Source organism: Lutra lutra, chromosome 3, assembly GCF_902655055.1.
Source record: "Lutra lutra chromosome 3, mLutLut1.2, whole genome shotgun sequence".
Classification (NCBI taxonomy): Eukaryota; Metazoa; Chordata; class Mammalia; order Carnivora; family Mustelidae; genus Lutra; species Lutra lutra.
Window position 1 is genome coordinate 189,449,245 of NC_062280.1, and position 20,209 is coordinate 189,469,453.

The window sequence follows — 20,209 nt, forward strand, 5'->3', positions numbered from 1 at the left end:
TCCAAAAACCCCTTGGTAATATCTCTGGAACTTCACGAGTTTTATAATAAAGCTTTAAGTATTTAAAAAATTCTTTGAGAGGAAGACTAAAGCAATAAACCTTACCCAGAAAAAAAAAAAAAAGAATGACAATTACTAATGATTTGGTATCCATATTCTATGTAAGAATATGAGTTTCTAAATGTTTTAAAGAAAAAAAAGTCAACTGGTGATTCTGTCTATCTGGAAACTTGATGAAGAGAGTAGTTTACTCATTCTGTGTCTTACCAACTTATGAGCAAGAAGCAAAGGTTTCTGGGGTGAGTGGGAGAATGATGTTCTTTCACATTGTATGGGGACTAGTCGACATAGGCAGGAGGCCAGCTGACAGTCTCTGTGACTGCAGGGACGTGAATGACGGGGGAAGAGTTGGAGGGGACATCTCACCGCTGAAAACCCAGCGTCTGTGCATGGGATGGAGACCTGGGCTCTTCACCTTACAGTTCTGGTTGGCTCAGTTCAGACCAGCTGTGTAACACGGCTATCAAAATGCACATGCAGGCCAAGTGAGTAGAAATATACCGGTCAGAGCCAGAGGGGTGATATTGACACTTGCCCAGGACTCATGTGGCCATTCCCAGTCAGCTCTGGGGGCTGCCTTTCACGAAGGGGATAGAGGACCAGGGTGACCAGGCTGGTAAGGGGTCTGGACCCCAGGCCTTAGGACAAATGGTTGAATAAACTGAGAATGTTTGGCTTGGCAGGGAGGTAGGTGATCATCACCCTCGTGCTTTTGAAAGCTGTCTCACAGAAAAGGCTTTAGGTTGCAAATGTCGACCTTCCAGAGAACAGAAGGAAGGCCAGTATGAGGAAGTTAACCAGAGACAGCTTTCAAATCAAAATATGAAGGTAGTTCCCAAAAATTAGAATCATTAAAAAAAAATGGAATAGGCTGTTTCTTATTTAAGTACTTACATAAACTGGTTGACTATTTTGAGGGATGATAGAGAGAGAATTAAATCATTTTGGTAGGAATTTGTAACTCTGACTTCAGACCTTCCACTCCAAGATCTGTCAGAATGACCGAGGGGCTTCAGCCTGTCGGTGGTATCAGTCCATCTAGAAGTGGACTCGGTTCTTCCAAGCTCTAAAAGGCTGAAGATCTATAAAGGAGCACTGTCAGAAGAGCAGCGACACCCAATTCTTTGGGCCTCCATCTCACTGTCTGTAAAATAAAGGCATTGAAGTAAATGATCGCCAAGCTACTTCCTAGTGCAAAAATTCCGGGGGTGAAATAAAAAGATTTTATGATTTGCTGGATGAATATGATAAAATATTCTAGAACTAGTTCATTTAAAACTTAGATTGAAGAAACCTTGAAGAAGATGTTGTTGAGAAGCTTCTCAGTTTGTGGAAATGACATCCTCGTGGAGTGTTTCGGTTTTTAATTTTTGAAATAGATTTTATTAAGTTAAACGTTGTTGTGTAATGAAGAACTCACCTAGTTAAATGTTGTAGCAAACTGGATCCACCCCCTGCTGGGTTATCAGAGCGGTCAAGTGTGTAAAGGAAATGCCGTGGGGTGGTTGTCCTGTGAGATGCTGTGGGGCATAGTGTGCAAGCATGGCCTGAGCCCACAAACCTTGTTTGTCTTGTCTTTGAAAGTTACTGGGATTTCTGTCGTTGGACTGTGGAAGTGCAGTCTGCGTCCTTTTCTGTAGAAAACACAAGATGGACATTGGTGACCTGAACTGAGTGTTTTCTAGTATTTTATCCTATCAAGTACAGTTGTGAGTATATAGGAGGTACTCAATAAACACTAGTGACATTAGTTGAAGGAAGGAAGGAAAGAGTGAATTACAACCTGTTTTCCTCTTTTCTGTACTTCACCTTCATATGCTTAAACCAGATAGGGCGTCCAAGGGTTAGCTAGTCGCGGTATGAATTACTGTTGACAGTGTACAGAACAGATGTTGTATCACAAAATAAGGAAAAGAGAAAAACTGGTCAGTGACTAATAACATGATATTTTGTGAAGTCTGTGTGTATAGAAATAGCAGTGGAAATTTCTACAAAACAACCTGTATGTTCACGGTCTGAAATGTGTGCTTTTGTGTTAGGGGTACATGTGGTCTAGTACTTAGTCATCGTTTAAAACTATATAGTGATTAATAACTTCTAAGGAATTTTTAAACTTCTCTTATTGGTTTATAAGACATGAACTGTGGTCATTAAAATTCCTATCAGTATTTTCTTGGTTAGTTTACATTGAAGCAGAGCCTCAGACGGGATGGTGGCCTCAGATTCTCCATTGTAATGTCACCCTTTACACTGTGTAAACAGAAGAACTTCTATAAATTAAGTACCTCAAAGAACATGTTCTGTGGTAAGATCCCTCAAGTGCAACTAAAATAGAACTTTCTTATTATTACCAAGAGCCCAGCAGGCCATATTTTGAGTATGTATATGAAACTATATGTTTTAATCCCGTTAAAGATAATAAAGCAAGATGCATTTGTAAAACAGAAGACAAACTCTGTGTAGTTTGCCATTTTAAAGAGAAATTCATTTATTCAGCAAATATTTTTTGAGCAACTCTTCTGTGCCAGGCACAGTTTTAGAGAGCAGTGATAGAGCAGCAGACAAAACCAACAGAAATCCCAGGCACCATGGAGTTTCCCTCCAGTCAGACAAACAGATGATAAGTAAGTCACGTAGTAGATTAGGAGGTTATAGGTGCTGTGGGGAGATGACCTAGAGAACTGTCTTCTCTGAGAAGGAGCTGTGTGAGTAAAGACCAGAAGGGTGGGAGGGAGTGAATGGCGTCTCTGAGAAGACACCATCAGGAGATGCATGTACCCTGGGGCATGCCTGCGAGTGAGTGAGACACAGGCTGGGCCAGGGTGGATGGAGCAGCCAGAGGGAGTGGCGGGGAGGCCATGTAGTAGAAGACCAAGTTCAAGGGCCCGGATGCAGGGGCCTTTTAGGTCTTTGTAAAGACTTTGGCTTTTGGGGAGCCTGGGTGGCTCCGTCATTAAGCGTCTGCGTTCGGCTCAGGCCATGAGCCCAGGGTCCTTGGATTGTGTCCCTTGTCAGGCTCCCTGCTCTGTGGGGAGCCTGCTTCTCCCTCTCCCCTCCCCCTGCTTGTGTTCCCTCTCTCACTGAGTCTCTCTCTGTCAAATAAAGAAATAAAATCTTAAAAAAAAAAAAAAAAAAAAGACTGGGTTTTACTCTAGTGTGGGGACTCAATGGAGGATTTTAAGCCGAGGAGTGACCAGCTTGTACTTTTTAATGGAACGAATGAATACACAGTGCTTAATCAACTTCGTTTGAGTTTTGACAAGTTGAAATGGAATTAAACAGTTCTTTTGTGTAGTATTTAGAATGGCAGTTTATTTTTTAATTTAAATTCAATTAATTAACACAGAGTGTATTATTAGTTTCAGAGGTAGAGTTCAGTGACTCATCAGTTGTATATAACACCCCGTGCTCATTACCTCACGTGCCCACTTTAATGACCGTCACCCAGTTACCCTGTCCCCCCACTCCCCTCCCCTCCAGCAGCCCTCAGTTTGTTTCCTGTGATTAAGAGTCTCTTAGCTTTGTCTCCCTCTCTAATTTCATCTTGTTTTATTTTTCCCTCCCTTCCCCTATGCTCCTCTGTTTTGTTTCTCAAATCCTACCTATGAATTAAATCACATGAATCTTTCTGTGATTCACATTTTGTTTAGCATAATACCCTCTAGTACCATCCACGTTGTTGCAAATGGCAGGATTTCATTTTTGATGGCTGAGTAATACTCCTGTGTGTATGTGTGTGTGTGTGTGTGTGTGTACACATACCACATCTTCTCTATCCATTGAATGGCAGTTTAAATAACTCTGTTCATGAACATTGCTTTGTCAGTTTTCACAATCAAATATTGAAAGTAAATTATGTGTAAGGATTTACAGAGTTATCAGAGGATGCAATGCTAAGTAAAATATTGTGCTTTCTAATAGAGTAATCTATTGGGAGACCTTATTTTTAAAAGATTTATTTATGGGGCACGTGGGTGGCTCAGTTGATTAAGTGTCTGTCTTTGGCTCAGGGTCATGATCCCAGAGTCCTGGGATCCAGCCCCACATCAGGCTCCCTGTTCAGCAGAGAGCCTGCTTCTCCCTCTCCCTCTGCTGCTCCCCCTGCTTGTGTTCTCTCTCTCTGTGTCTATCAAATAAATAAATAACACCTTAAAAAAAAATAAAGATTTGGGGCACCTGGGTGGCTCAGTGGGTTAAAGCCTCTGCCTTCGCCTCAGGTCATGATCCCAGGGTCCTGGGATCGAGCCCTGCATCGGGCTCTCTGCTCAACAGGGAGCCAGCTTCCTCCTCTCTCTCTGCCTGCCTCTCTGCCTACTTGTGATCTCTGTCTGTCAAATAAATAAATAAAATCTTAAAAAAAAATAAAGATTTATTTATTTGAGAAAGAGGTGGGGGAGGGGCACAGGGAAAGAATCTCAAGCAGACTCCCTACTGAGCACGGAGCCTTGTGTAGGGCTCCTCTATCTCACAACCCATGAGATCACAACCCGTGAGATCACAGCCTGAGCCGAAATAACAAGTTGGAGGCTCAACTGACTAAGCCACGCAGATGCTCCTCTCATGAGAGACTTTTTAAAACCTTATAGTTGGTTAAAATGTGATCATAAAAATAAGCTCAAAATGGATTAGACCTATATGTAAGACCTGAAACTATCAGCCTCCTCGAAGAAGACATAGGCAGTAATCTCTTTGACATTGGCTAGAGAAACATTTTTTAGATATGTCTCCACAGGCAAGGAAAACAAAAGCAAAAATAAACTATTGGGACTACATCAAAATAAAGAATTTTTGCACAGTGAAGGAAACCATCAACAAAGCAACAAGGCAGCCTACTGAATGGGAGAAGATGCTGCAAATGATTTATCTGATAAGGGGTTAACATCCAAAAAATACAAAGAACATCTGTATCACAACACCAAAAAACCCACAAATAGTTTGATTAAAAAAAGGACAGAGGATCTGAACAGACATTTTTCCAAAGAAGACATACAGACAGCCAATAGACACATGAAAAAGTGCTCGGTCGTTAGGAACATGCAAATCAAAACCTCAGTGAGATATCATCTTAACATCTGTGAGAATAACTACAATCAAAAAGATAAGAAATAACAAGTGTTGGCAAGTGGGTGGAAAAAAAAAGAATCCCTGTGCACTGTTGGCGGGAATGCAAATTGGTGCAGCTACTGTGGAAAACAGTATGGAAGTTCCCTAAAAAACTAAAAATAGAATTACTATGATCCATTAATTCCACTGCTGGGTACTTACCCAGAGAAAATGAAAACACTAATTCAAAAAGATAAATGCACCCCTTATGTTTATTCCAACAGTATTTGTAATAGCCAAGATATGGAAGCAACACAAGCGTCCATTGATAGATGAATGGATAAAGATGTTGCATGCGTGCATGTGCACGCACACACGCGCACGCACACACACACACAGGAATATTAGCCATGAAAAAAGAATGAGCTCTTACCCTTTGCAATGTCATGGATAGACCTATAGAGTAAAATGCTAAGTGAAATAAGAGGAAGACAAATACCATATGATTTTACTCATATGCAGAATTAAACAAAATGAACAAAGAAAACAAAGACCAATGAAAAAAGAGATTAATTTTTTTACTTCTAAAAGCAAAGTTAATCAACTACTGTTATGACATAGATAATGCTTGCAACCTGTACATGATATTTTCCAACATCTAACTGAACATAATAAAAAACTTAAAAATTAAATTACCAAAATCATCATTCAAAAATGAAGATTAAATAAAGATATTTTAAGTGGGAAAAATGATTTTCAGATGACTGATGGACAGATGTTGGAAAAAGAGACTCTTAAATTCAGAGAACAGGCAGGTGGTTGCTGTAGGGATGGTGGGTCTGGGGTTGGGTGAAACAGATTAAGAGCACCTTTATTGGGTGTGAAGGTAGAGATAAAAACGGAAGGACCAATCAAATAGCCATTCAAAGAGTATTTAGAGTACCAGATTGCCTCCTTGCCTCAGATCAGTAGATGGCTGCCGTGTCTGTTCCTACCCCAGTAAAAGTCTGGGGTTTTAATCTCTGGAGAGGTCTCTGAACTGTAGGATGCTAGGCACAATCTTGGCATCTAACGCCTGACCCTAAGGCTAATACTGAACTAACCATAAGCCTCTGGAGAGGTCTCCAAAATGCAGGATACCAGGCACACACCCTAACCACTAATCCTAACCCCAAACCACCTCTCCCAAGAGCTAAGAAAGTGACTTCTGGAACAAACCATAAGAAAAACTGAGAAGCAACCTAGTTATCCTGGAGAAGCACTGAAACAGTTAACAATTGGTAGTATATCTGAAAAATGGGTGTGAAGGTAGACATGAAAACAGAAGGACCAACTGAGTATCTATTTAACCCTCCTTTTCTCAGCTGGGTGGATGGATGCTACAGACTGTTCTCACCTCAGCAGAAGTCTGGGATTTTATTCTCTGGAGAGGTATCTGAACTGCGGGACACAAGGCGCATACCCTAACCCCTAACCCCTGTCCCTAACCCTACCCCTAAGACTAACTCTAACCCTAACCCTAGGAAGAACGATAGTACATTTATTGTGACGAGCACAGAGTAATGTACAGGAGCGTTGAATCCCTATATTGTACACCTGAAACTAACATAATACTGTATGTTAATTTTGCTTCAATTAAAAATAAATAACAAAAAAGATTAGACTTACAGCCACTAGGCTCTGCTCATAAGTACTATCCCATTTTGGGGGAAAAAAAAATCTGACCATACACCTCTTCAAGAATAAGGATTATTTTATTGCCCCACATTAAATGAGCACCCCCATGCCAGAGGGCCCAAGAGAATGCATTTCCTTCCCTGCTCGGCTCGCTACTCGGCCTCAGAGGAGGGTCAGCCGAGTGAGGCATGTGAGGCCGAACCGGCGTGCTGGGTACATACCTCGGCTGCCCTGTCCCTGTCATCTCTCGTGCAAAACTGAGAAAGATTGCATCTCACACATCTGGGTCTCCAGTCCTTACCCAGTGTCTGGCACTTCGGTGTTTGCCGGTTGGGGTTTTCCCTATTCTGGTATTTGCTGCATTCTTACAGATGCTACTGACACTGCTGCCATTTTTCACCTTTGTAGTGTATGTTTGCTCTCGTTTTGTTTTTAGAAGCAGAATTGAGAGGACAGGGAGTGATTTTTTAATAACACATTCCTTATCAAAGGAGGGAACATTTTGCACAAGAGGGTCTTGTGTTTCCACAAAAATGGGAGTAAGAACCTTTCTTGCATTTTTCTTATGATGAAGATGTACTGGTGCCCCTTACCAAAAATAAACAAATAAACAAATAAACAAACAAACAAGGGAAAATGAAAGATAGATTGAGTCATGAAGCCGAGTGTCAAATGAAGAGTTGGTGCAAGTGTGTGTCCAGACCGATCTCCTCATTCCTGCTGCCTGCCTGGTCGTGGCAGGAACGTGAGTGTGTGGTCCTGGAGCTGGTTTCTTAAGATCAGAGACTGCTCCTGCGCATGGATGTAGATGAGCTCCTGAACTTGGGCTGCCACCTTGCACACAGTGCCCAGGGACTCACTGATTTGCTCTGACAGTGACACTGTGGTGGCTTTAGGGCAAAGAAGGGAGCTTCTGGCCACCCAGAGGAGTTGGCGTGATGCCTGTGGGACAGAATTGAGCTGTCATACACCGTAGGTATTTCCTAGACAGAAAAGTGGGAAGGACATTTAGGTTGGAAGAATAACTTGTGTCCGTGAATAGTTAAAAGAGCCTAATGTGCCCAGGGAGAGGCTTAGGCAGTAAAGGTGGGGGGAGGGGCCAAATTGGGGGAAGGGAGCGGAGGACAGGTGTGGGAGACTACACTAATAAGAAAGGACTGGAGGGCTTTGCTATTTCATGCTTATATTTACATTTCCTCTTTGGATCCTGGGAGCCTGTGGAAGGATGGGTTTTAAACAGGCATGTGACATGATCAGAGTAGTGTTTTGTGTGTCAGCGGGGTTTAGAGATGGATTAAAAAGAAATAAGACTTTAATTAGAAAGACACTTGTGACTTTTGGATCAGTCAAGTTGAAGGTATCAAATTGAGTTTCATAATGAGGGGAGAGACAGGCAGACAGTTTGGGAACTCACTTCCATCTCACAGTCAACGCCAGAGAAGGGCTTGGGGTGATGCAGGGAGACACTAGAACAAGGAGAGCCCTAGTGGGGCCCTGGAGAGGGTAGAAGAAGAGTGGCAGGAGAAGTCTAGGGGACCAGCAAGAACATATTTTTTTTTAAAGATTTTGTTTATTTGTTTGAGACAGAGCGAGTAAGAGAGAGCATGAGTGGGGTGTGGGGGTCAGGGAGAAGCAGACTCACTGCGGAGCTGGGAGCCCGATTTGGGACTCTATCCCAGGACTCCGGGATTATGACCTGAGCTGAAGGCAGTCGCTTAACCGACTGAGCCACCCAGGTGCCCAAGAACAGGTTTTAAGGCAGGGGGAAGAAGGGGTTTGAGGAAGGGAAGGCAAGGGTGGTAAGCGTGTCAGATGCTACGGTGATCAAGTTGGACAGCGTGGGATGAGCCTTGGGATGTGACCGTGGTGAATGATGTTTGTTGCTTTTGTTACAGACTCTTTCATTAGATTTAAGTCATTCGTGGAAAGAAAACATAGCAGCAACTTTAAATTTTCTCACAATGCCTGACAGTTAATTAGTAGATGCTGAGCCACTTTGCAGTAGTTTTGGGAAAGTCAATAAGTATTAGATAATTAGAGTTTTCATAAAAATGTTATCTATAAGTACAAATTATTTTCAATGTGATGCACGTGTAGAAACCTTCTATATCTGAGACCATGCTTTCAGACAGAAATAAAATTATAACCAGTATTACTTCAAGTATCTATTTGCTCTTGGTATTTTAAATTGAGTATGACTAGAGTGATTTTTTTTTTATTTGTTTGCGTAGCCTGGCACCTGTCTTTGCTCTGTTTGTACCGTTTTACTGCTCCATACCAAGAATCCAAGTCGCACAAATTTTGGGCCCGTTGTCCATCACAAACAAGACATTGATTTACATATTGGGACTACAGGTACAGTATGCATTTTTATGTTCACATCTCTTTAACCAGATCTTTTTTGGGGGGAGGGATCTGTTTCTCATTTGATGTCCTTAAAAACAGTGTTTTTTTTTTTTTCCCATAAGTTTGGCTTTATGATCTATATCAGATGTTCAAAGGAAGTGTTACAGAACAAGAACATCAAGGTATATAAAGTACTAGAATACTTTCACAGTCTTTAGAAATCTGATAAGAGCTTTCACTGTAATTTGTATCAGTGGAAAATATTTTAATGGCATTGTGTAATTCCGTGTAAGTACTTTTCAAAATCACAGTATGAAGTGGAAACAAATGAGAACAGTTGAAAGGTAGAAAGTGGAAAATCACTGTCAAAATTACTTTATTGAGTACAGCGTCACAATGAAAGCTCTGAAGAAGAAACCAGGTATGCCCTCCCCGCTTTATGACTCCCGCGCCGCATGGACACGATGGCGCTCTGACCATCTGCTAGGTGGTTTGATATGAAGACCATGAAGAGTTCTTACTGTTTGATTTAAATTGAAAAAGGTTCTGTTCACCAGTACCCAGTGCCATCGACCTATCCCTGCCAAGTTCCAGGCCAAGTGACAGAAGATACGTGATTTTCATTTTCTACCTGTGATACTTGTCACTTTCCTTTCACTCTCAGAGCTTTTGATGTGAACTTTTATTCTGCTGTTTCCTGTGGTACCATGTGTAGCTTGGCCTTTTGATCCACTGTGAATACTCATAACATTCCTTATCCCACACATATCAAACCGGATACTAACGTCTCTGTCAAATGCCCTCCTCCCTCCCCTTTTAACCTTTGGTATTTCCTCCAACTCGTCTAGTGCGCTGTCAGGTGTTATCAATGGCTCATCTGGGGTGGGTGTTTCCTCACCACTTTTACAACTGTTTCTCATGAAATGTTTATTTTTCATCTCTCAACCTGCATGCCGTTAACTCTCCCTTATCCTTCCGAGTGCTCATGTCACCTAATAGCCTCTTTCTGCAGTTCATTCTTATTACTAGGATTTGCTGTGGCTTGGTTACTTTCTGAGAAGATGTTACAGCAGAAGGCAGAAGGCAGCGGTACAGAGTCCTCTGGACGAGGGGCAGGACACCCAAGTTCTAGTTCTAGCATGGCACCCAGTAGTCTGGGCCTTAGGTCAAGTTGAGCCTCATGTTGACCCTCTAGTTCCCGCCAACTCTGAAGTTACAGAGCTTTAGAGAATGAAAAATGTTGTTTTATTTGTTATGACATGGGAATTGAGTGGTACTGTGGAAAGTCTTTGGTGCCAAGTGCATTTTGGTTTGATTGCTCGCTCTGGTAGTGGTTTGCTTGATTACTTTTCTGTGCTCCCATGTGCCCATCTGTAAAGGGCTAATAACCCTGTGTGTCTTACTAGGTCACTGGAAGGATTAGTGATAGTTAGGGTAATCCAAACAGTAAGAACTAAGTCAGTAGGTTCCTGTTATTAACTAATTCATGACTCTCTAGCTGCCACTGTTGGTTTTTCTGAGATTGTGAATTTTATTTATTTATTTATTTATTGGTGAGGTAGAAGCTGGTATCAGAAAGTGGGGGTGGAGATGCCTCTTTGGCATCTTGATAACATCTGAAATTCTTAGCATGAGTGGCCTCCAGGGTTCTTTCTGCCTGTCTAGTACCTACTCTCACCCCCTCCCCACCTTGAAATGAATGTGAACCCCATATTCTCAAAGTCTCTATTCTTTCCCTACCTCTGTCCTCCCCGGACCTTCACACATGTTCCTGTTCCTTTCTTTCTCCTACAGAACAGCTTTTTGATGCCAGGGACATTGGATGAATGAAGGAGGGAATGAGTGAATGATTGAGTGATTTTAATTATTATCAGAAGAACAGAAATGTTTGGGAAGGTATCTAATGGCTTGAGAAACCAGGGGCTGTGGAGCATGAAATGAGTTGTAGCACCTGACCTCAAGGAACCCGGCAATGAGAAAAAGACATACACACTGTTAAAAACACGAACAGACACAATTGGGGCCAAACATGCAATAAGATGAGGGACTTAAGAGTCCAATGGAAATAACTTTTTTTTTTAAAAGATTTTATTTATTTGACAGAAAGAGATCACAAGTAGGCAGAGAGGGAGGGAGAGAGATTGAGAGAGGAGGAAGCAGGCTCTCTGCCCAGCAGAGAGCCCGATGCGGGACTCGATCCCAGGACCCTGAGATCATGACCTGAGCTGAAGGCAGAGGCTTAACTCACTGAGCCACCCAGGCAGCCCTGGAAATAACTTTTTATGGATGAAATTAATGATGTGCTCTTCCTGCTTGTGTAGGAAACATGGAGGTCACGAGCACTGGGTGCAGAGGCTGACCGCATGGGTACAGTCCCAGTGCCATCACCCACCAGCTCTCTGATCTTGAGCAAATCGCTTAACCTCAGTTTGCATGATTAAAATAGAGTTCATAATAGAACTTACTTTGTAGGGGGTTTAGGAGGATTCTGTTCAATATACGAAAAGCGTTAAGATCACTGCTTGGCACATAGTAAGTGTCATGGAAGTGTTAGCTGAAAACAAAAATGAAACAAAACAACAAAAAGAAAGTGTTAGCTATTTTATTATTCCTTATACTTTTAGAATACGGCTACAGAAAACTGTCCATATTATTCTCATCCTTGTTATTTTCAGAGTCGTATATACTCAGCAAGCATCCATGTTAGGTAAAAGGGTTGATTTTTTAAAATTTAAATTAAATTAACATAGAGTGTATTATTAGTTTTAAAGGTAGAGTTCAGTGATTCATCAGTTGTATATAACACCCAGTGCTCATTACATCACGTGCCCTCCTTAATGCCCATCACCCAGTTATCCCATCCCCCCACCCACCTCCTCTCCAGCAGCCCTCAGTTTGTTACCTGTGGTTAATAGTCTTTTATGGTTTGTCTTCCTCTCCAATTATGTCTTGGTTTTTTTTTTTCCTCCTTTCCTTTATGTTCCTCTGTTTTGTTTCTTAAATTCCACATATGAACGAAATCATATAATTGTCTTTCCATGATTTGATTTATTTTGCTTAGTATAATACCCTCTAGTTCCATTCACGTCATTGCAGATAGCAAGATTTCATTTTTTTTTTTTTTGCAAATGACATATCAGATAAAGGGCTAGTATCTAAAAATCTATAGAGAATTTATCAAACTGAACACCCAAGGAACAAATAATCCAATCAAGAAATGGGCAGAAGATATGAACAGATATTTCTGCAAAGAAGACATCCACATGACCAACAGACACATGAAAAAGTACTCCACATCACTTAGCATCAGGGAAATACAAATCAAAACCACAATGAGATATCACCTCACACCAGTCAGAATGGCTAAAATTAACAAGTCAGGAAATGACAGATGCTGGCGAAGATGCAGAGAAAGGGGAACCCTCCTACACTGTTGGTGGGAATGCAAGCTGATGCAGCCACTCTGGAAAACTCTAGAGGTTCCTCAGAAAGCTGAAAATAGAGCTACCCTACGACCAGCAATTACACTACTGGGTACTTACCCCAAAGATACAAATGTAGTGATCCGAAGGGGCACGTGCACCCGAATGTTTATAGCGGCAATGTCCACAATAGCCAAACTATGGAAAGAGCCCAGATGTCCATCAACAGATAAATGGATAAAGAAGGTGAGGTATATACTATACAATGGACTGTTACACAGCCATCAACAAAATGAAATCTTGTCATTTGCAACAACATGGATGGAACTAGAGGGTATTATGCTGAGTGAAATAAGTCAATGAGAGAAGGACAGTTATGATCTCACTCATATGTAGAATTTGAGAAACAAGGCAGAGGATCACAGGGGAAGAGAGGAAAAAATGAAACAAGTGGAAACCAGAGATGGAGACAAGCTATAAGAGACTCTTAATTTCAGGAAACAAACTGAGGATTGCTGGAGGGGAGGGAGATGGGAGGGATGATGTGGCTGGGTGATGGACACTGGGGAGGGTATGTGCTACTGGGAGCACTGTGAATTGTGTAAGACTGGTGAATCACAGACCTGTTCCCCAGAAACAAATAATATATTATATGTTAATAATAATGATAGATTTCATTTTTGACAGCTGAGTAATATTCCATTATATATCTATACACCACCTTTTCTTTAAAAATGATTAAATTTTAGGTCAAGGATTAAATTTGTATTTGCAGCCAGTGCTCCTTTCTGCGTGAGGTAGCACTAAGAACAAAATTTGTCAGCCTCTTTCTTCTCATGCTTTGTCATCTCTTGCCTTTGTATCTGCCTTCTTTTCATGGTTCTTTTTATACATATCCTTGATAAATGTGCAGAACTCCGAGGTTTTCGTCTAGTGCAGTATCTGCAGTTAACCTCTGGGCCTGCTTTTTTCTCTAGGAGCAGAAGTCCTTATACTCCCGACTAAAGATCTAAATATGAGCAAACAGTAGGCTCCAGATCTTTTTCTTTCAGGAACACTTTGAATGTCTTACGATTTTTTTTTTCTTTACCCCAAGCACAACTCTCATGTGTAAATGATTTAGAAAACAAAGCGAGAGATTTTATGAAACCTAATCTAATTACTTCTGTATTAATTAACTTTGATACCATTATTTAGTTTGCTAAGTAACAGTTGGTGAACCTCTCTGAATTAGCTAGAATGAGAGCGTCAGCAGAGCACCACTGGGCATGGCCCTGCCTCCGTGCAGAAGTCTGCTTGGCTCACTTTAGGGTCGCAGGAATGAGAAATTAACATGAGAGAATGATGTAAACTACAATTACTTGTCATGACTTAACACCAAGCATGGGACGCTTGACTGCATATTTTGTGATAATTTCTTTGTATGTGCTATTTTACTCTAAGTCAATTAATGTCCATTTGTAAAGAAGAATCTGCTTGAATTTCACTTATTTTTCTTTGCATGGGAGTGGACCAGATTCAGCCAGTCTATTTTTGGCTATGGGAAGGCTGAGAGCTTGGTTAAAAGAAGAAAAAAATAATGTATTATTTTCTTTTGGGCGAGAAAATGGATATTTATTAATTTTCTTGTTTATATTAAGAGATACATGATTCATATGTCAGTGGTTATCACTGTAGTTCTATAAAGCAAAAATATGCTGTGACTGGCGGTTGAATTTCATTTTTAGTTGCTTTTTTTTTTCTTTTATAGCTTTTCACCTCTGGTTCCTACATCTGGATTGTAGCCATAAGTGGACTTGTAAGTGTGATTTCCCCTCCCCCTACTGCTCTCACTTTTCTGAAGCAACTTTTTAGGAAAAAAGTCATGTTTGGATTTGGGTCACATTCAGTTGTCTCCAAATTTCATTTAACTATGTCAGTTCTGTCTCGTGCTGCTCCCTTATTAATGCAAAGGGGCCAGTTTGTCTCCATTTTCAAGGTAATTTTGGTGAAAGTTGTAGCTGAGTTTCTTGTTAGTGTTTTTAAAAATCACCTAAATAGTCAAACTCATAGTAGGAAAAAAACAACCAAAAAAATGAAGTTGGGCTTACTAAAAATAACGAGAGATATTCTCCTTGTTTTGTAAAGAGACACTATCATGCAAGGGGGAAAATAAGACGAAATGGAAAGTCAAGTGGCCTGGAAGTGGCAGGAGAATTGTCGGGTGTGTGGCCGGGGAGGGCAGGGGGCTGAGCAGGCGGGCTGGACGGCAGCCTCACCTGTGCGCTAGAATCTCTTCCCCCCACCCATCCCCCATGCCGCTCTTTTAAATTACACTATATTATTTTATTATTTTTTTTTAAAGATTTTATTTATTTATTTGACAGAGAGAGATCACAAGCAGGCAGAGAGGCAGGCAGAGAGAGAGGAGGAAGCAGGCTCCCTGCTGAGCAGAGAGCCCGATGCGGGGCTGGATCCCAGGACCCTGAGATCATGACCTGAGCCGAAGGCAGCGGCTTAACCCACTGAGCCACCCAGGCACCCCACACTATATTATTTTATTAAGCATTTGTGGTAACCTCTAATGAGTGTATGAGATATTTAAAAAGAAATCTAAGACATGAAGTTGAGCTTTATTTTACATTTATGACTTAAATTTGCACTCCCAAACTTATATAAAAATAAGTTTATAAATCGTGTGTATGGAATATCGTTTTAATTTCTTCCTTGGGAAAGACTAAGAAAACTGCAGAAGGGATTCATGGTGGTGTGTATAACGTCGCAGGGGAAGGATTTGGAAATAACCGTGCCCTCCCCTGCAGACACTGAGTGAGTAACCACAACTTACTCTTGTTTCCTGGTTAGAGGGATTGGGGCCCCGTGTTGGTAGTTCGGGCCTGCTCACTTCTCTCCTTCCTTTACGTGCTCTGTATAATTTCTTTTCTGTGTTCATTCTTTCATGTACAACTTAGTCCATTCCCCAAGCTGCCAGCCCCCATTCTGATGAGATATCTGATTGACCTTCAGGACCACAGAGGTGTCCTCCGTTATGTGCTCTTCAAACCATCCAAGCCACTTAGTGTTCCTAAGACTCAAAGTGACTTGGTGACAGTGGGGGGGTCAGGCCGAGGCTGTAGGGCACTGTCGCCAGGCTCTCCCCAGCCTAATCTTCTTCCACTTGGGCACCACCTTGATAAACGGCTACTTCCCCAGCCTGCAAATAATAAATAGATAGCTCATTGCTTTCATAGTGAGAGCAGCATGACAGTCTACTATTTCTTTCGTGATACATTTTGTTTCCCTTAGCAATGAATGGTCTTTTGAGCTCTGTTTTGGGTATTTTCCTAAAGCATTCAAGAATTTGAGAAATGGGGCATCTGGGTGACTCGGATGGTTAGGCGTCTGCCTTGGGCTCAGGTCATGATCTCACGGTCCTGGGATCAAGCCCCACTTCGGTCTCCCTGCTCAGCGGGGAGTCTGTTTCTCCCTCCCTTTCTGCTGCTCCCCCTGCTTGTGCTCTCTCACTCTCTGTCAAATAAATAAAAATTTTTTTAAAATTTGAGCAAACCCGTCTTTAATAATTCATTATGTGACATTTGTTTTAAGACATTTCATTTTAGGAACGCCTGGGTGGCTCAGTTGGTTAAGTGGTTGCCTTCGGCTCAGGTCATGATCCCAGGGTCCTGGGATCGAGTCCTGCATCAGGGCTTCCTGCTCAGTGGGGAGTCTGCTTCTCCCTCTGCTTGCTCTGCCTTACGGTTATCCTGCTTGTGTTCATTCTCTCTCTCTGACAAATAAATAAAATCTTAAAAAAAGAGAGACATTTCATTTTATTTCTCTATTGTTTTCGGACTCCTGGTTGTAAATGAAGTAATAGCTATCACCTTAGAAAGTTTCATTTTGTGGCATTCAGTGCTGTAGAGTTGGAAGTTGCATTTTTTTCATCTCTCTGTAGTCTTTTTAAAATCTAAAACATGTGTGTTGTGGTCCCAGTTATTGTCCAGTACACATGCTTAACAGGTAGGTGCTTGGTTTTTTTTTTTTGCTTTTTTTTTAAATTAAACTTTTATTTTAATTACGATATAGTTAACATACAGTGTTATATTAGTTTCAGGTTTCTTGTGATGAGCACTGCGTGATATATATGGAATTGCTGAAATTTTTTTTAAGAATTAGAAGTGTAACAATTTTTTTTTTTTTTTAGATGGGGTGGAGGTAGGGCAGAGGGAGGGAGAGAGATCTTAAGCAGGCTCCATGCTCAGCATGGAGCCCACAGAGGACCTAATCTCACAATCCTGAGATCATAACCTAAGAAGAAATCAAGAGTCAGATGCTCAACTGACTGAGCCAACCAAGTACCCCAATCACAAATTTTTTTTTTTAAAGATTTTATTTATTTATTTGACAGAGAGAGACACAGCAAGAGAGAGAACACAAGCAAGGGGAGTGGGAGAGGGAGAAGCAGGCTTCCCGCTGAGCAGGGAGCCCGACGCGGGGCTCGATCCCAGGACTCTGGGATCCTGACCTGAGCCAAAGGCAGACACTTAACGACTGAGCCACCCAGGCGCCCCCCCCAATCACAAATTTTTAATCTAAAAATCTCTTGTTTGAGAAGAGTAAGTAGAATTGCACAGTATTTGGAATATAATTCCCAGAGTTTAGCATTTAAATAATCCCATTAATGAATTCCTCTGAGCCAATTGAAATTTCACTTTTACAGTGAGTAATTCAGCCAGTGTTGACCTACCATGAACACAAATCTGATAAATCTTATCAATTTGGTAATTCATTATTATTCTACCATAATTAGATGATACTATATTTGCTTACAATGATTAGTATCAGTGATACTCATGGCCAGTTTTCCTTTATGTTATACAATAATGGTGGTGCTTATTTTGAATTTAATGAATATTTTCTTTCTGACTTTTTCCAGAAAACTATGTTTTTTAAATGAAATATTTAATATAGTACACTTTAGATAAGGATAATTATAAAGGAGGATATTAAAATTATTTGTGAATGTTGGGTTTACGCATATAGAATCAGTCTGAGATTCACAAAGCCACAACTTGTCCCAGATGTCTGTTGCTCAACGTGACTTCTCCTCTCCCTATATATATCAAGTGACTTCCCTTTTTTTTTCCAATGCTAAATAAAATACTAAAAAGAAAATAAGAATTCTTATTATCAAAAAGAAGTGCACAGATGGTATGCAGAGTTCTCGGAGAATGTTAGGAAACTTGCTAAGGAAATTTCACCTTCCAGCATTGAAACCAGTAGTTCTCCTGACATACTGTGTGTGTTAAGGAAGTGATTTTATTTCAATCTGGCAATTACATTTTTTTTTAAGAGAAAGAGCTTTTTTAAAAAAAAAGACATTTGTGTAAAACATAAGTCATGTGTATCTGCTGTCATAGAAACCACAAACTTTACTCATGCATTTCTGAAAAGCTGACAACTTTGGATTTATTCCATTTAGTTATTGGTGCATTTATTTTGGTTAAGCTAGTTTTTAATCTCTCCTTGTGTCACTTGTTCTTCCATGATTATAAATGTTTCTGAATATATAACTTTAAAATACATCACCGATTAGGGCACCAGGGCGGCTCAGTCAGTGAAGCATCTGCCTTCAGCTCAGGTCATGATCCCAGGGTGCTGGGATCGAGCTGGGCATCTGGCTCCCTGCTCAGCAAGGATCCTGCTTGTCCCTCTGCTCCCCGTGCCCCTCCCCCCACTTACACTCTCTTACTCTCTCAAATAAATTCTTTTAAAAATAATAACATACCTCACCGATTGAAAGGAGAGAGGTTGAGAGATTATAGTCAGGACAGCACTTACTAGATAGGAGCCCACTTTCTGTGTTTAGTGATGTCATGGAAGAATGAGGACTCAACTTTTTTCCTGGAGTGAGAGGGAGAAGGTGTTTAGCTTAGCAGGGGCGATGCTCAGTTAGCCGCCTAGGACCGCTGTCCCTCTTCAGTTCCGTTTTGTGATCCGTGAGAGATTCCAGTAAAGGTAAAGGGCGTTCAAGTTTACTTAAACATTCCTTTGAGATTATTCCCATGTATCACCGATACGTGTTTTGTGTCATTCCTCCTTTGGCAATTCTGGTTTTTAATACCACCATTTAATATTTAAAATACCACTAGTTCCAGGAAAGATCGCAAAATTGTAATTGGAAAGCTTGGCAACAGCAGCCGAGGGAAATGTCTCAATTTAAGCATGAACTTGGGAAACGTTCCTGTCTGCCTGCTTCTGCTATCCTTTCATGATTGTTGACCGTTCTTCTCGGTGTCTTTGGTAAGAGACCTGTGAAAATTGGGGGCACTCTTCACATAGTCACAAGTTCTCTCGTCTTGTTACGCATTAATACTTCTTTTCCGTAAAGAATATGTTGCTTGCTTACTGAACTTCATTTAAGTTCTTGTTGTGGTTCCGCAGAGAGCCCTCGGGCTGGACATATCCTTGCACTTCTTCATTTTCTGCCATTTTATGAATCACAGTAGTGAATCATTACCGCTGGGATGTACCCTAATTCTCGAAAGTTGAAGTCTTGGGCCTGAGTTGATTGTGGAATGATTAAAACAGAAAAATCCTGCTTTTGCCAGTTTTCTCTTTACAATTCATATATTTATCTTCAGTCAGCCTTCTTTCAAGCTGCTTGGGGGCAAGTTAGCAGGCCTGCACTTGTCAAACTCCAGGCTGCTTTCTCCCTTTGAACCCCCCTTCACAGCCTACCCATTTCCTGCATTCATTCCCTGTTCTGTACAGTATATCAGACTTTGATTATCTCATGATCAAGCAACCTTAATATGAAAAAAAAAAATCTGTCCTACCCAATAACAAGATCAGAAACATAGATTGACACAGATTATTTTGGACTCTGATTATGGTTTGAGTTTATGTTTTTTTCTGTAGGCAGTGGGGATCTTTAAAGCTTTTCAAACAAAAAACTTCACGACGGTGGGAGATTATAGAAGTTTTATTAGGGTTTGTAAATCATGAAAAAAGAGGAAGGGAAGAGTGAGCAGTCTTGTAGGAGTCCAGATACCTCATTTGTGGGCTGTGATTGCTTTTTCCTCTTCCATCCACAGTAGTTTTAAGGGAAAAAACTTACAGTAACCATCTTATGGTAACTGTAAAAGAAAAAGCATCAGACAGAACCTTATGCTGGTTGGCTTTCCAAGTCATGATGTAACATTAAGGGGAAGGCCTGTGGAACTGGCATAATCTGTGGAAATCCGGACTTCTGTGAGGTATTAGAGCGCAGACTGCTCCTTGGTACGTGAGAATGGTGGGTTGGGTCCTCATCCTTCCTCTGCTTTTCATGTCTTTTTCTTCTCTCTATGCTTCCTCTTCCTTTCCCTTTCTTCCCTTATATTTCTTCTCTGGATTGACCAAAGAACAGTGCAGTAGAGTGGGTCAGATAACTCATCTGATGCCCGAAGTTTTCAGCTGAACTTGAGGAACTAAGATTAGTTGATTGAAATGACAGATGTTGTAGAAGGAAGTCCAGGCTGGTTGGAGCTGTGAGGTTGGCTGGGCTTGTGGAAGGCCACTTGCAGTAGTGAGAAGACAACAGTGACTCCCAGGAAACCTCCTCATGTGGAGGATGCTTTCACCTTCTTGGTGAAAGTCAACTTGGCATCAATCATTCTGACACCCAACGGAGTGCTGAT

At 41.1% G+C, this 20,209-nt stretch overlaps 1 protein-coding gene across 2 annotated transcripts in view; it reads left to right on the plus strand.

Moving 5' to 3' along the window:
• The window catches only part of UBAC2 (UBA domain containing 2), a 175,748-nt gene that overhangs the window by 99,167 nt on the left and 56,372 nt on the right, over positions 1-20,209 (plus strand). The window contains exons 5-6 of one of the 2 annotated variants that reach the window (XM_047720313.1): positions 9,012-9,135; positions 14,299-14,346. In XM_047720313.1, coding sequence (XP_047576269.1) covers positions 9,012-9,135; positions 14,299-14,346 — 172 coding nt within the window. The remainder of the gene's footprint in view (positions 1-9,011; positions 9,136-14,298; positions 14,347-20,209) is intronic. The other variant, XM_047720312.1, reaches the window with a different exon arrangement.